Source organism: Capricornis sumatraensis, chromosome 13 (assembly GCF_032405125.1).
Source record: "Capricornis sumatraensis isolate serow.1 chromosome 13, serow.2, whole genome shotgun sequence".
Lineage (NCBI taxonomy): Eukaryota > Metazoa > Chordata > Mammalia > Artiodactyla > Bovidae > Capricornis > Capricornis sumatraensis.
In genome coordinates, this window is record NC_091081.1 from 63554316 (window position 1) to 63572092 (window position 17777).

At 43.3% G+C, this 17777-nt stretch overlaps 1 protein-coding gene across 1 annotated transcript in view; it reads left to right on the top strand.

The window, feature by feature from the left end:
- ARFGEF3 (ARFGEF family member 3) overlaps positions 1-17777 on the top strand; it is a 169742-nt gene that overhangs the window by 104464 nt on the left and 47501 nt on the right. Inside the window, exons 11-14 of the mRNA XM_068985407.1 lie at positions 2503-2615; positions 3373-4283; positions 14138-14304; positions 15533-15698. Of these exons, the coding sequence (XP_068841508.1) occupies positions 2503-2615; positions 3373-4283; positions 14138-14304; positions 15533-15698 (1357 nt within the window). The remainder of the gene's footprint in view (positions 1-2502; positions 2616-3372; positions 4284-14137; positions 14305-15532; positions 15699-17777) is intronic.

A 17777-nucleotide genomic window follows, 5' to 3' on the forward strand; every position in this document is an offset into this window, starting at 1 on the left:
ATGAATATTCAGGACTGATTTCCTTTAGGATTGACTAGTTTGACCTCCTTGCTGTCCACAGGACTCCCAAGAGTCTTCTCCAGCACCACAGTTCAAAAGCATCAATTCTTCAGCACTCAGCCTTCTTTATGGTTCAATTCTCACATCCGTATATGACCACTGGGAGAACTATAGCTTTGACTATATGGACCTTTGCCAGCAAAGTGATGTCTCTTCTTTTTAATATGCTGTCTAGGTTTGACATGGCTTTTCTTCCAAGGAGCAAATATTCTTTAATTTCATAGCTACAGTCACCATCCGCAGTGATTTTGGAGCCCAAGAAAATAAAATCTGTCACTGTTTCCACTTTTTCCCTATTTGCCATGAAGTGATGGGACTAGATGCCATGATCTTAGTTTTTAGAGTGTTGAGTTTTAAGCCAGGTTTTTCAGTCTCTTTCACCTTGATCAAGAGGTTCTTTAATTCCTCTTCACTTTCTGCCATTAGAGTGGTTTTATCTGCATATCTGAGGTTGTTGATACTTCTCCTGGCAGTCTTGATTCTAGCTTGTGATTCATCCAGCCCAGCATTTTGCATTATGTACTCTGCATATAAATTAAATAAGCAGGATGATAATATACAGTGTTGACATATTCCTTTCCCAATTTTGAACCAGTCTGTTGTTCCATGTCTGGTTCTAACTATTGCTTCTTGACCTGCATACAGGTTTCTCAGGAGACAGGTAAGCTGGTTTGTTATTCCCATCTCTTTAAGAATTTTCCACCGTTTGTTGTGATCCACACAGTCAAAGGCTTTAGCATAGTCAATGAAACAAAAGTAGATGTTTTTCTGGAATTCCCTTGTTTTTTCTGTGATCCAACAGATGTTGGCTATTTGATCTCTGGTTCCTCTGCCTTTTTAAAATCCAGCTTGTACATCTGGAATTTCTCAATTCACATACTGTTAAAGCCTAGCTTGAAGGATTTTGAGCATAACATTGCAAGCATGTGAAATGAGCGCAGTTGTGTGGTAGTTTGAACATTCTTTCACATTGCCTTTCTTTGGGATTTTAATGAAAACTGACCTTTTCCAGTCCTGTGGCCGCTGCTGAGTTTTCCAAATTTTGGCATATTAAGTGCAGCACTTTCATAGCATTATCTTTTAGGATTTAAAATAGCTCAGATGGAATTCCATCACCTCCACTAGCTTTGTTCATAGTAATGCTTCCTAAGGCCCACTTGACTTCACATTCCAGGATGTCTGGCTCTAGGTGAGTGACCACACCATTGTGGTTATTCAGGTCATTAAGATATTTTTGTATAGTTCTTCTCTGTATTCTTGCCACCTCTTCCTAAGCTTTTCTGCTTCTGTTAGGTCTTTGCCATTTCTGTCCTTTATTGTGCCCATCTTGCATGAAATGTTCCCTTGGTATCTCCAGTTTTCTTGAAGAGATCGCTAGTCTTCCTCATTCTATTGTTTTCCTCTATTTCTTTGCATTGTTCACTTAAGAAACCTTTCTTGTATCTTCTTGCTATTCTCTGGAATTCTGCATTCGGTTGGGTATATCTTTCCCTTTCTCCTTTACTTTTCACTTTTCTTCTTTTCTCAGCTATTTACTTTTCTTCTTTTCTCAGCTAATGCCTCCTCAGATAGCCACTTTGCCCTTTTGCATTAAGTAATGTGATTAAAAGCAAACACAATATAGTGAATCAATAAAGTAAAACATGCCAGGATTCTGAAAAGACTAACAAAATCAAATAACTTGCAAAAAGAATTCAAAATTCTAAAATAGGTAAAAATAGAAATAAAAATTTTTTAAAAGGGCATATGACCATAGATGTTACAAATGTTAAAGAAACTAACAAAGGTATTACAGCAAATTTAGGCCATTAAATTTGAAAACTTAGATAAAATAGATAAGTCCCTAGGAAATAATACAACTTAAAAAAAATTGACTCAAAGAGAAATTGAGGACCTAAGTAGTGTTATCATCTTCAAAAAAATTGAGTCAGTAGTTAAAATCTTTCCATTCAGAAGAAATTAGTGGCCCCATACAGCTTGAGAAACAAGTTATACCAACATTCAAAGAACAGGTAGTTCTAATAATACATGAACTTCCCCAGGTAATAGAAAGGCATATTTCTTAATTCAGTTTTTGAAGCTAGTCAGTTTCATAGCAAAATAAGGCAGGGAGAGGATAGAAAAGTTAAATTACAGGCCATTCTTACTAAAGAACATAGGCATAGGTGCTTTCTAGTTCTGTGATATAAAAAACTTTTAAGCACTCCCTCAAGGGATATTCTTTGTCTAAACTGGTCCCAAACTAGGGAGCTGGGGACCCAATGGGTATTCCAAGTCAAGGAGAACACTAAAGTCAGATTTATTAAGATTTGAATTCCAAATTGTGTTTTCTCCTTAGACCGTATCACTCAAGAGAGAATGTATATGTTTATTTGATCTCACAGTTCTTGTGCTTTTTATGATATTCACTTTTCTGTTATTTTTTTCCCCTTGTGCTTAAAGCTACTCGGGAGCCCAAAGCGTCTCTGTGATTTGGCAGGACCCAGCTCCACTGAACCCGAATTGAGAAAAAGATCAATTTCAAAAAGAAAGTCTCATCTGGATCTTCTCAAACTGTATGATACTTCTCCTTTTGGATCTTTATTGCTTGGTGAAGACTGTTTCTCTGAATATTCTTAATGTTGTTTCTAAGTTCCTGGAATTATATGAATCGATTATATGAGATATGACTATGTAGTAATGTACCTGCAAGCCAGAGGAGAAGTCTTATCTCAGTTTATTGTAATCATATAACTTTCCATATTTTCATATTGACTTAGAGAAAAGCCAGTGTACAAATTGTACAGAAATTCTTCATTGGGCTTATTTTGGGGAAAACCTTTTTGACTTAATATGTTCCATCTATATGATTCCTTTCCATAGAGTCCCTCTCGGAAATGGAATATTATCTGATTTGTAATAGTTGTAGTCACATGCATCTCTTCAGAAATACATTTCTTGAATAAAGAAAGGTCCATACTATCCTAAGGGCATTATAAATGTTTCCTGTTTGGAAAACTGAACATGTTACAAAAGTGAAATTATTCTATGCCTGTCCTTGTGAAGATTATAAATTTGCATCAAAAACTTTATTTGTACCTAAATAAACCAGGCAACCTAAAGACTGTGAATCAAAGTGGCCACTTTCCAGCCTGAGTACATTTGTTTCCTTTATTGTTCATTTTATTCTTTTTGCCCAGATCATTTGATTTCATGTGAATCAAGAGTATCTCTTTTGAATACCTATCTGTTCACCAGTCTAATTCTTGTTCATTTGGTAACATTTTCCATGTTTCCAGTACTGATGCCTTCTGCTCCTTTGAACACTTTCAGCATCATGGACGGCATGACCGAGGCGTGCATCAAGGGCGGCATCGAGGCCTGCTACGCCGCCGTGTCCTGCGTCTGCACCTTGCTGGGGGCCTTGGAAGAGCTCAGCCAGGGCAGGGGCTTGAGCGAAAGTCAGGTCCAGCTGCTGCTGCTGCGCCTGGAGGAGCTGAAGGACGGGGCCGAGTCCAGCCGCGACTCCATGGAGATCAATGAGGCCGACTTCCGCTGGCAGCGGCGAGTCCTGTCCTCGGAACACACACCCTGGGAGTTGGGGAATGAGCGGAGCCCTGACATCAGCATCAGCGTTACCACGGACACGGGCCAGACCACCTTGGAGGGAGAGTTGGGTCAGACCACACCCGAGGACCACTCGGAAAACCCCAAGAATGGCCTCAAGTCGCCAGCCGTCCAGGAGGGCAAGGAGACTCTGAGTAAAGTGTCAGAACCGGAAGCCGTGGACCAGCCAGACGTGGTTCAAAGGAGCCACACAGTTGCCTACCCCGATATAACCAACTTCCTGTCCGTCGACTGCAGGATGAGGTCCTACGGATCCAGATACAGTGAGAGCAACTTCAGCGTGGACGACCAAGACCTCTCTCGGACAGAATTCGACTCCTGTGACCAGTACTCCATGGCAGCTGAAAAGGACTCCGGAAGATCGGACGTGTCGGACATTGGGTCCGACAACTGTTCTCTAGCTGATGAGGAGCAGACCCCCCGGGACTGCCTGGGCCACAGGTCCCTGCGGACCGCAGCTCTGTCTCTCAAGCTGCTGAAGAACCAGGAGGCTGACCAGCACAGCGCCCGGCTGTTCGTGCAGTCGCTGGAGGGTCTCCTGCCACGCCTCCTGGCCCTGCCCAGTGTGGAAGAGGTGGACTCAGCCCTCCAGAACTTTGTCTCTACCTTCTGCTCAGGTTTGTAATTCATTCTTTGCTACGCAGTCCACTAGAATATTCAGAGCATTTTGTTCAACGGGCAGTTACCAGCGTGCATGGAGTTTGAAGTGCTCAGAGCATCCTGATGAATCTTTGGGTTTCTTAAAGAGAGCCAAGGACTGTAACTGACTGGTGGTGGTTTGTTCAAATTGTGCAGCAGTCGATGGCTGGAATACACCAAGAGGTGCATAAATGTGTATCTATAAAGGGTAAGAGGTAGGTGCCTTCTAGAAAGCTGATGTTGGCTGAAACAAAAGGGCTATCTGTGATTCTCAGAACACTGAATTCGTCCTATGCTTCTACACTTTGCTATCTTAAAATCAGTGTGTTGCACTTCTGGTTTGTTGACATGTAAGTTATTTCAAATGAGGTCTTGAGCAGATGCAGGCTGTCCCACCACTATATTCTGAATTCCCCTGAACGTCCCACAGTGTGCGATGCTCCAGTGTGCTGTATCAGCATCACATTCTCCAATCTCAGACCCTTCTGTCTGCCGAATGTCAACATTGTGACCCAAACGGCATTTAAACAGGTGTGCTATGGGCTGTCTTGGCCAGGGTATACCAGATAGTTATGCTAGTTTTGCTGAAGGGCTGAAAATGATCCCCCAGGATTTTGGTGAAGAAAGGAGGTAAAGAAAATAGGGAAGCAGCATTTAACACAGGAAATAATGAATTTATTAATAGTGAATTTAGATCATTTTCTTGTAAGGTATTTCTAGAGGGAGCATGCAGCTTTTTCCTTCCTATGTAGAGAAAAACCCAGTTCTTCCTTACGGTGCCTCTTCCTTCTTTTATGAGTCACACAGAGCACTGTACTTCTGACACTTGGTCACCAAATGTGTGAAAGTTTTCCCCTCAAACAACAAGCAAACCTCAGACAGCAGCTGACTGTCTTACAGTGTAACTCAGTTCTGAATCTACCTACCCCCCACTACAGATGCCAGCTGCAAGCCCAGGCTGTCACCTGTGCTAACCGACTGGCTGTAAATCAGAGCTTCTCATGACCACCTCCTTGCCACTGCTGCTGCTGCTGCTAAGTCGCTTCAGTCATGTCCGACTCTGTGCGACGCCATAGACGGCAGCCCATCAGACTCCACCATCCCTGGGATTCTCCAGGCAAGAACACTGGAGTGGGTTGCCATTTCCTTCTCCAGTGCATGAAAGTGAAAAGTGAAAGTGAAGTTGCTCAGTCGTGTCCGACTCTTAGTGACCCCACGGACTGCAGCCTACCAGGCTCCTCCATCCATGGGATTTTCCAGGCAAGAGTACTGGAGTGAGGTGCCATTGCCTTCTCCGGACCACCTCCTTAGGTTCACTTAATTTGTTAGAATAGCTCACAGAACTCAGGGAAACACTCACTTTTGCTTACCAATTTACTAAAGGATCTGATAAAGGATATAGATGAATGGCCAGATGAAGAGATACACAGAGTGAGGTCTGGGAGGTCCTGAGTACAGGAGCTTCTGTCCCCAAGGAGCTGGAGTGGGTCACCCTCCTGCTGTGGATGTGTCCGCCAACCTGAAATCTCCCCAAACCCCTACTGCTGGGATTTATGGAGGCTTCCTCATGTAGCTGTGATCAGTTATTAACTCCATTTCCAGCTCCTCTCCTCTCTCTTGAGGATGGCATGGTGGGGGTGGAGCCAAAAATTCTTTGCTCCTGTCGTGGAGTTATCCAGGAGCCCACCCAGAGTCACCTCTTTAGAAAAAGATATCCTCTTAGTGTTCTTATTACTTGGGAATTTATGAGAGTTTTAGGAGCCCTGGGTCATGGATGAGATCAAAGACACATGTTAGAATAAGAGGTACTCCTAGTGTTTTTTTTCTTTTTTTTTTTTTTAGTATTTTACTTTACAATACTGTATTGGTTTTGCCATACATCATCATGAATCTACCACGGGTGTACGTGAGTTCCCAATCCTGAACCCCCCTCCCACCTCCCTCCCCATACCATCTCTCTGGGTCATCCCAGTGCACCAGCCCCAAGCATCCTATATCCTGCATCGAACCTAGACTGGCGATTCATTTCTTACATGATAGTATACATGTTTCAATGCCATTCTCCCAAATCATCTCACCCTCTCCCTCCCCCACAGAGTCCAAAAGTCTATTCTATACATCTGTGTCTCTTTTGCTGTCTTGCATACAGGGTTATTGTTACCATCTTTCTAAATTCCATATATATGTGTTAGTATACCATATTGGTGTTTTTCTTTCTGGCTTACTTCACTCTGTATAATTGGCTCCAGTTTCATCCACCTCATTAGAACTGATTCAAATGTATTATTTTTAATGGCTGAGTAATACTCCATTGTGTATATGTACCACAGCTTTCTTATCCATTCATCTGCTGATGGACATCTAGGTTGCTTCCATGTCCTGGCTATTATAAACAGTGCTGCAATGAACATTGGGGGTACATGTGTCTCTTTCAATTCTGGTTTCCTCAGTGTGTATGCCCAGCAGTGGGATTGCTGGGTCATAAGTCTATTTCCAGTTTTTTAAGGAATCTCCACACTGTTCTCCATAGTGGCTGTACTAGTTTGCATTCTCACCAACAGTGTAAGAGGGTTCCCTTTTCTCCACACCCTCTCCAGCATTTATTGCTTATAGACTTTTGGATTGCAGCCATTCTGACTGATGTGAAATGGTACCTCATTGTGGTTTTGATTTGCATTTCTCTGATAATGAGTGATGTTGAGCATCTTTTCATGTGTTTGTTAGCCATCTGTATGTCTTCTTTGGAGAAATGTCTATTTAGTTCTTTGGCCCAGTTTTTGACTGGGTCATTTATTTTTCTGGAATTAGGCTGCATGAGTTGCTTGTATCACTTAGGAAGTCATTAGGGTTGTAGGAGCTCTGTGCCAGGAACTGGGAGCAGAGACCAATATATATATTTTCTATTCTCTCATAGTGCTACAGAAAGAAAGCAATTAATGAGTACAAAAAAAATTATAGCAGGAATAAATGATTGCCTGACCTCAGGGTGCTCAACTGTGCCTTCCCCTAAAATTCAAGGGTCTCTTGACCACACAGAACTGTCAGAAGCCAAGACCATCGCTTGCTCTTCCACCACTGAGCCTTGAACATGTGTCTGTCACGACACTTCCTCTATTTGTCATAGTTATATGAGTTCATGCATCCACCTTTCCCTTTCTAGACTTTCAGCTCCTTGGAAGCTACAACCCCGTCTACCCCTTCTTTGGTCTTCTAACAAATAACACATCACACACAAATATAAAAAAAATTGTAGCCCAGTTCTTGGAACTTGGTAGAAGTGACTGCTGTATTGTTAAGAAGGAGCTTAAGTATCTTAAGAAGCTGATCAGATTGCCCTTTGTCAAATCGATCCAGGTATATTTAAGGAAGAACATTTTTTAATATGAGAGTGATCCAAAGTTATAGCATAAAGCATCAGCAGAGATGCAGCACTTCTAATCCTGGACCACTCAGTAACTCTAATGTACCTAGTGATTAGAAAGAGATGCATATAATTGCTCAACTTTCCTAACTGCATTGCCATTCTTGTTAAGGCAGTAAAATATCAATTTCTAAGACTGCCCAACATTTTTCTCAATATTTTTAAGAATTAGATATAAAAATAGTTGGGATATTTAATTTGTGTGAAGGAACACACACACACACACACACAAAATCATGTTTCATTTCATTTCAAAAATTATGTTTCATTTCTACTCATTGAAATACAAGAGAAATGTATAAACACGGTTCTTAAAAATTGTATATCTCCCTAGTACCTTATGTGCACCATCATTAAATTTTACATTCTTTAATTGAATATTCCTAGTGTATGTGTGTTGTGTGTGTGTGTCTCTCTTCTCTTTATCTCTGTTTCTCTCACACACACACATGTGCACCCACACACACAAATGCTTCTTCAGTCAACATTTATAGAGAAACTTCACTGTGCTATGTCCGAAGGGTGCAAGATATGTGTGATTTATCCTCAACAAATATTTATTGACTGTAAATTGATGAACTTGCTCTTTGATCCCTAAAGATGTGAATAGTTATGTGCTGAAGGAGTACAGCCTGAGTTGGAAGGGGTTTGGTAGGGTCTCTGAACCAGTGCATCTTCCCAACTGGAAGCATTCTTGAGAAGAGGAGCTTGGCAACTTCTCCAACCAGCTTGGTATCCCTAGTGACAAGGCAGAGTCTGGCACCCATCAGTGATCCCCCAAAACAGCTGTGTATCAGATCACAGCACTGCCCCTTGTTGCAGTGATGATGGCCTTGAGTGATCAAGAAATGGTAAAAATTATGTTTAGGCCCTTCTATGTAAAATTAAAATTATCCATACAAAATAACAGCTGCAGAAGTTTCAGCATTAAAGAATGTAAGATTTAGGTCTCAGATAAATTCATGTTTACAAACAACATCCTTTAGTAATTAAAAGACGCTTGCTCCTTAGAAGAAAATCTATGATAAACCTAGACAGCATAATAAAAAGCAGAGACTTACTTTGCCAACAAAGGTCTATACAGTCAAAGCTGCAGTTTTTCCAGTAGTCTTGTACCATTGCAAGAGTTGGGCCATAAAGAAGGCTGAGCACCGAAGAATTGATGCTTTCGAACTGTGGTGCTGGAGAAGACTCTGGAGAGCCCCTTGGAGAGCAGGGAGATCAAACCAGTCAATTCTAAAGGAAATCAACCCTGAATATTCATTGGAAGGACTGATGCTGAAGCTCCAATATTTTGTCTACCTAATGCAAAGAGCTGACTCATTGAAAAAGACCCTGATGCTGGGAAAGATTGAGGACAGGAAGAGAAGGAGATGACAAAGGATAAGATAGTTGGATGGCATCACCAATTCATGGACATGAGTTTGAGCAAACTCTGGGAGATGGTGAAGCACAGGGAAGCCTTGTGTGCTATAGTCCATGGGGTCGCAAAGAGTTGGACACAACTGAGCAACTGAAAAACAACAACAAAGTAATTCCTGATTAAATAAGTTGTCACAGTGGTAAAGAATGACTTCCAAAGGCCCTACCTCCTTTCCTAGGAGAATTGGGAAATATAGTCCTAGCAAAGTCTTACAAAATTTGAAGTAAACCTTCACATTTGTGTTTTTGTGTTTTTCAAATAAATACTTATTTGTAGCATGTGCAGAACAGCACTTGCATGAATTTTATTTGACCAGAATGCAGCTCCATGAACGTGGCAAACTGCTCAGCTTTTAGGTCTATAAAATGTCCCATCAGATCCAATATGTTGTGACATTAATTTTTACATGTAGAAATCAGTACATTGAAATCAGACTTCAAAATCTTTTGGTTGTTTCTAAATGTAGCGGGTTTTTTAAATTTATTTTTAATTGGAGGATAATTGCTTTATAATCTTATGTTGGCTTCTGCCATACAACCAACGTGAAACTGCCCTAAGTATACACATGTCCCCTCCCTCTGGAGCCTCCCCCTCGCCACCCATCCTATCCCTCTGGGTTATCACAGGGTACTGTGCAAGCTCCCTGTGTTATACAGCAACTTCCCACTGGATATCTATTTTACATAAGGTAATATATATGCTTCAGTGCTACTCTCTCAGTTCGTCCCATCTTCTTTCCCCACTGTGTCTAAAGTCTTTTCCGATGGATGAACCTAGGGCCTGTTATACAGAGTGAGGTAAGTCAGAAAGAGAAAAACAAATATTGTATATTAAGGCATATATATGAAATCTAGAAAAATGGCAGTGATGAAGCAAATGTAGTTTGTAGTGACTGTCTATAACCAAGTTGTTGGTTTGTTTTTTTTTTTTTAATTCTGGTGACCTCCATAGCACTTTTACCAATTAAGAATTGGTCTCTATACCTGATTTACAGACTCGTCACTCTGTGGTCCTGCTGCCAGTAAGCTGGTTCTCTTCAGTTACTGCGTTTAGTGCTTCGGTGGACCCCACTGAGCGTTGCTGTGGGTCAGCTGAAGCTACTGGGTACTCGGCTGGGTCCACGTCTGGCCTGAGGCAGAGCTCTCCCTCCAAGATAAAAGACGATTGAAAGAGAAACATCTGTACCTGTGAGACACAGGAATGGCAGATTTCCTTTGTTCACTGAAAGAAAGTTAGGAAAGCAAAAAGAGGAGAAGGGGAGAAGGAGTCTCCTGAAGTCATAACCCAGATATTTTACTCATTATTTCCTTCCATGTCAAAACTTATTTTCCCCAAAACTCCCATCAAACATTTGTCCCTGACTGGTTATCAGGGTCCACCCTCCTGGCTGAGGTCAGCCTCACTTGGCATTTCTCAGGGGCCCCTGTTCTCTAATACTTAAACATACAATTGAAATGTCTCCTTAATTCCACATAATTCAAGAGGATTTTTCTTTGAAAGAAAGTTTTTTCAGGTAGGCTGCGGGGTAGTTTGCAAACATCCAGACAAACCTGGGTTTCACTGAGATATTAATATCTTTAATAGACTACTGGAGTGGGTAGCCTATCCCTTCTTCATTGGGTCTTCCCAACCCAGGAATCGAACTGGGGTCTCGTGCATTGCAAGTGGATTCTTTACCAGCTGAGCCACCAGGGAAGCCCATCGTTAATAGAAAGCTGGTATTGAATGTGAGCCGTGACAGCTGCCAAAATGCCTCCCATCCTCCATAGAAGAAAATGGCGTCTGTATACGGCCTCCTCGGGGGTGAAAAAGCAACAGCCGGCCTCCCACAGCCACTGACAGAGGGGCATGCTCAGAGGCTCTGGGATTGCTGTTCCTCAGAGCAGTAGTGTTTGGTTGGAATCTGGAAGCTCACTATGACCAAGTGTGAGCTTACTGCAAGCAACCTAATATCTATCAAGTGCCAAACTTCAGAAAAGGTAATAAAGATAATGAAAGTAAAAGTGTTAGTCACTCAGTCATATCCAGCTCTTTGTGACACCATGGACTGTACAGCCCACCAGGCCGCTCTGTCCACGGAATTCTCCAGGCAAGAATTCCTGGTAGCCATCCCTTTCTTCAGGGGATCTTCCTGACCCAGGAATCAAACGCAAGTCTCCTGCATTGCAGGCAGATTTTTTAGTGTCTGAGCCACCAGGGAAGCCCAATATAACTAGTATGAATTTCAACTGTGCAAGAAACATGTATGTCTTTAAATTAAAACAAATATGACTCCTGACCCACAACCTGCCTAGCTGGCTAGACATTTGATCTCTGCTAGCCTTCAGGGTTGGAGAAGGCAATGGCAACCCACTCCAGTACTCTTGCCTGGGAAGTCCCATGGATGGAGGAGCTTGATGGGCTGCAGTCTATGGGGTCGCAGAGTTGGACACAACTGAGCAACTTCACTTTCACTTTTCATTTTCATGCATTAGAGAAGGAAATGGCAACCCACTCCAGTGTTCTTGCCTGGAGAATCCCAGGGACAGGGGAGCCTCATGGGCTGCCGTCTATGGGGTCACAGAGTCGAACACTTAAGTCGAAGTGACTTAGCAGCAGCAGCAGCCCTCAGGGTCCCATGCCATGGTAAGTCTAGAAGCAGGAGCTTTTGTGGGGTCTGGAGAGGGAGGCCCCTCACCTCTCATGTCACCAGTAAACCCTCATTGTACACTTCACAGGCTTTCTGGGGGGCCCTGTGATTTTGCGACCTCCCTGCCAGGGTGGGGCCTGGAATGCTCAGGCAAGGCCAGGAGGCCCTGTGCATATCCTTTGTCCCCCTCCAGGGTCCTGCCAACCTCCAGATGCTGCCGGGCAGCAAGAAGCCCCAGACCTCCAACCCCTGCCCAGCCAGGGAGTGGCCCTTCTCTTCCCTGCTGCTTTCTCTTTTCATCACCTCTGGGTGCATGTCATTTGCACGCACATATTTAGGATGGGCTGTTTCAACCTACAGCCCTAAATCCGTCCTCAGGGTGTTTACAGGAGCAAATGTAGCATTGGGGCGAACACAGTTATCAGATGAAGAGAAGTGGACTTGGGTAAATTTTGTCACCCCAAGCTCTCTGTGACACCAGCTTTCTCTGGCTGAATGAGACCATCTTTAGAGCATGAGGTTTCATTGGTTTTTGTTTTTCCAGTTAATTTGAAAAAATATATATATATATAGGCACCTTTCAAAATGAAAAGCATACTATGAAATGTAAAAGAATGTTTTGAAAAAATAGTTGGAGGAAACCAATACCTATTTCTTTATACATATATTTGAAAATGTTTCCTCGTTTGTTAATACCTTTTATATTTTAATTACTTTATTTTAATTGGAGGATAATTACTTTACAATATTGTTATGGTTTTTGCCATACATCAACTCAGGCATAGGCTCACACGTGCCCTCCCATCTCAACCCCCCCTCCCACAACCCTCCCCACCCCATCCCTCTAAGTTGTCCCAGAGCACCGGCCTTGGGTGCCCTCCTTCATGCATCAAACTTGCACTGGTTATCTATTTTACATATGGTGATGTATGTTTCAATGCTATTCTCTCAAATCATCCCACTCTCTCTACCCACTGAGTCCAGAAGCCTGTTCTTTACGTCTTTACGTCTCCCTTGTGTTAACAGCTCTTATCGAGATATAATTCACATACTATGCAATGCACCCTTTTCAAGTCCCTAATTCAAAGGGGTTTTTCTAATATATTACATTATTATTTGTGTTAGTTGCTGCAGTGAATATTGACATACAGGTATGTGTTCAAATTCCTGTTTTCAGTTCTCCTGGTAAATTCCTACTAGTACTGAATTGCTGGGTCATATGGTAATTCTGTGTTTAGCTTTTGAGGAACATTATTACCTTTAGAAAGAAGTGAAGTGAAAGTCGCTCAGTCATGTCTGACTCTTTGAGACCCACGGACTGTAGCCTGCCAGACTCTCCTGTCCATGGAATTCTCCAGGCAAGAATACTGGAGGGGGTAGCCATTCTCTTCTCCAGGGGATCTTTCCAACCCAGGGATTGAATCCAAGTCTCCCACACTGCAGGCGGATTTTTTACCATCTGAGCCACCAGGGAAGCCCACTTTTAGAAAAGTTTGTGCTTATGAGTTACTGCACTAAGCATCATAAATGTTTTGCATCTAGTTGTCATAGTGAACTTGTTTGCTCATTTTCATTCATTCAGCAAATAATTTTAAAGAATCTCCTATGTATTAGACTCTGTTCTAGGCACTGGTGTTACCTAGTGAAAAGAACTGACAAAATCCCTCCCTCTCATAGGTCTTATGTAATAGTAGTAATGGCAGTCAGTAAGCAAAACTCTATTAATAAATGCCATTAAGACAGTGAATAAAAATGCCTGGTGAGGAGGAATATTGCAGAGGATGAGGGTAGTGGGCCAGAAGCTATTTTAGATTGAATTAAAGGGGAATGTCTGTGACAAGCTAGCACTTGAGCAGAGCCCTGAAACAATCTAGGAGGCAGCAAGTCATGCAGAGATCTTGGGAGACCTCTGTGGGGTAGGTGTGGAGGGGACAGAAACGTGAATGCCCTGAGGCGTGTCCAGGCTTGGTGAGGTCAAGAGACAGCAGACAGTTTGGGATGACTGAGGGAAGTAAGAGGAAGCAGGGGGGAGTGTCGGGGTTTTTTTATATTGTGATTTGGAGAGTTTGAGCAGTAGATAGAGGTAATCAGTTGTTTTGCCTATCTCTAGGTAAAGAAGGATTTAAGTGACTTTGCCAAATCTCCTGGAGAGTAACCAACAAGGTTTTCCCAAGTAGGTTCACTCTAGAGTGCTTGCTCTTTCCCACCAGGCTAGGGCGCACACCTGCCGTGACACTGTTCCTTGCTGGCTGTTGTTCTACGAGATGTCTCTGTCCCTGGGACTGGTTGGAGGCTCCACTAAGTGGTCAGCAGTGTCTGTCCAGCGTGCTGTTTGAGGTCTCTGGGTTTTCTCCCGTAGGTATGATGCACTCACCAGGATTTGACGGGAACAGCAGCCTGGGCCTGCAGATGCTGATGAATGCAGACAGCCTGTACTCGGCGGCGCACTGCGCGCTGCTGCTCAACCTGAAGCTCTCCCACGGTGACTACTACCGCAAGCGGCCCACCCTGGCACCCAGCACCATGGTGAGTGTGCGTCTTCCCCGACCATGCCTGCCGAGGACCAATGGTGACCTCTGGGCTGGCACCCGAGCATTGTTGGCCAGAGAGGGATGACTTGGCCGTGCCCACAGGGCTGTGGAGAGTGGGCACTCACCATCCACAGGAACCTTTGAGCAGGTTGCACAGAGTGGTGAACCACAGAGCTACCCACTTGGTTCCAGGAGCAAAGAACACCAATGTACCCGCATTGGCTGCCTGCCAGTGGCCCAGTAACTCCATTGGGTGGCATTAAACACACGTGTATAAGACCCATTCAAAAATGTGATCAGCTTATTAAGTAAGTGCAGGTGATGTGCAGAGAATGGTCCCCTTTGCAGAAAATGAAGGTGTGCTGTTTACAAAAACCCTTCATTGGACTCTGAAATGTCCCGAGACGTACTCATACCCAGAACCAGGCTGGCTAACGCTGATAACAAAGCCCCTCTGTAAGGCGATGAGAGTGATGGGAGGGCCTCTTTCATGGTTGGCTCCCTGGCATGAGCGGGCCCCCTCCATAGTGGACCCTAGCATCAGTTCAGGAGCCTATGGCCTTGAAGCTGCCTGAAGGGATCATTTGTCTGATAAACGATTAACAGATTGTACACTTCTGAGGCCATATGAGTGTCAATCAGGTATCTCTGGAGATACATATGTCCTTCAGGGAGCACAGGCCACCTCTGGTGCTGACGGGGCGGTGAGAAGGAGGTGCTCTGAAACGTTTCTAATCCTCCCACACGTCAGAGAGTAAAAATATCAAGAGCGGTATCTCTACTGCTTCTATTGTTGTTTAGTCGGTCAGCAGTGTCCTACTCTTTGCAATCCCATGGACTGTAGCCCCCCAGGCTCCTCTGTCCATGGGATCTCCCCAGGCAAGAATACTGGAAGCAGGTTGCCATTTCCTTCTCCAGGGGATCTTCCCCACTCAGAGATCAAACCCACCTCTCCTGCGTTGGCAGGAGGATTCTTCACCACTGAGCCACCAGGGAATACCACTCCTTCTGTAGGTTTCTTAAAAGGATCACACAAGTGAAAGGACCTTCATGAAGTCTGTGACCTTTCCACCGCAGTTTCCCCTTCCCTCGCCACCTCCTGAGCCCAATGAGCAGAGTCGTGTTTTTCCTGGAAGCAGTGACTCAGTGACTCCAGGGACGTGGGAGCCTGTTGTTTGCAGGGGGTTGTATCTGGTTGTTTTCTCCCGTGATCTTCTCTGCAGAAAGAGTTCATGAAGCAGGTCCAGACCAGCGGGGTGCTGATGGTCTTCTCCCAGGCCTGGATTGAGGAACTCTACCACCAGGTTCTTGACAGAAACATGCTCGGAGAAGCCGGCTACTGGGGCAGCCCCGAGGACAACAGCCTCCCCCTCATCACCATGCTGACGGGTCAGTGGCTCCTTGCAGAGCTCCGTGGCACTCAGGGATGGGAGGGCTCGGGCTTTGAAACAGCACCCACAAAGCCTCCCTGGCCGTTGGTGACAGTTCCCGGGAAATGTCATGAATTCACCTCAAAACAGCTTTCTGTCCTTCTTCCATGTGGGACTCGGAAGGCTCACTGTGCCCCATTAGATTAGAAATTAAAAGTGAAAGTCCCTTCAGTTGTGTCCAACTCTTTGCGACCCCATGGTCTGTAGCCCGCCGGACTTCTCTGTCCCTGGAATTCTCCAGGCCAGAATACTGAAGTGGATCACCATTCCCTTCTCTAGGGGATCTTCCCAACCCAGGGATCAAACCCAGGTCTCCCGCATTGCAGGCGGATCCTTTACTATCTGATCCACCAGGAAAGCCTAGATGATGAATTACTTAGCATCCATGTCCATTGGGATAAAACCGTAGACTTTTTCTGGAGATATGAAGTACTGTCTGGGCGCAAAGCCCAGAGTTATTCCTAGAATGTCTCACAATAGATACCCTGTATCATTCAGTGCTCCTGGGAGTTTGCTAGCAATGTAAAATGATTGATTTTAAACTTGGCTCCATCCTCATTTCTTGTCCATATCAGAGGTCCTCCCTTACCTTCCCAGCTGTACCAGAGCTTAAAATAATGCAGGAAGAGATAAATTGGAAGGTTGGATTGATGTGTACACACTACTATATATAAAATAGGTAACTAATAAGGACCTGTGTCTAGCACAGGGAGCTCTACTCAGTTCTCTGTAATGGCCTATATGGGAAATGCATCTAAGAAAGAGTGGCTCTGTGTATAACTGATTGACTTTGCTGTACAGCGGAAACTAACACCGCATTATGAATCATCTATACTCCAATACATTTTTCTTAAAAACCATGAAGGGGCAGTTGACTAAAGTTGAATATGGATTTGAACTACATAATAAAATTTTATTAGTGTTAGTTTTTCTTAACTTAAATGATACTGTATTTACGGGTAAAAGGACTGGATGTTTCCACTTATTCTAAATTGGTTAAGAAGCAATACAGATACATACCCAGAGAATTGTAGAATAAATGGGACAAGGTGAATGTAACTGGTGGATCTGTGAAATGTATGTGTGTGTGACGTCACATCAGTAATACACACATATATCAGTAATGTGTCTCATACTTAATACATACACTCAAGGAGAGTTCCTTGTACTATTCTTGTAACTTCTGAAATTTGAAATTAAAAGTTATAAAATATTATATAAAAAAAGAATGCAAGATAGTTGCCCAGAATCTGTCTTTAGCATCCAGTTTTCATTTCTATTAGAAATTTTTGGAAGCACTGTGGGATGTGGTCATAAGGTAATATTTTGGCAAAAGCAGCCATTCATGGCTTTACGTGGTATAACCACAATGTCAGGTCAAGATCAGGGGCTGCTCAAAAGTTTGGACTGGTTATCAGGAACCTTAATAAATTAGATCTCCAGGCTCGTCCTATATTTGATCTGAGTGATCGCCTCATGGCTTCCGCTAAGTAGAGCATGGCCCTACACAGACACCATTTATTTTATTAGTTATAATATTTACCTCAATTTGAAAAATAGGAATTCATATTTATGAAGACATTTATGAGACATTTAGTCAGTCTGCCTGTAAGGAATGCTTGTTTTCCATCAGACTGCACAAACTACCTTCAGCCTGAGATTACAGTCCTGCCCAGAGCTTCTAAGTGCCTTGGAATTTAGATGAGGATCCTAAACCTGCCAGTCTTAATTTTCAAATACCATCCTTTCTGCCAAAATTAATCTCTGCATTTCTTCCCTGAACCTTAGTACAAGGAGTCATTTAGTAGATGTAAAAACGAACAAATACCAGGCTGTTCACGGGAGCCATTTTCACTGGTCATCACTGTTAATCAGCTGTCTCTTTTATAATGGAACAATAAGTTCAATTGCTTCATCCATAGAAAAGTTATCGAGCTTTAGATTAGTGATAGAAAATCAGAAGCTTTTCATAAGAATTCTACAGATTTAGGTTCTCTGATTCTTTGTAACAAATTTCAAGTATGAAGTGACAAGTGAA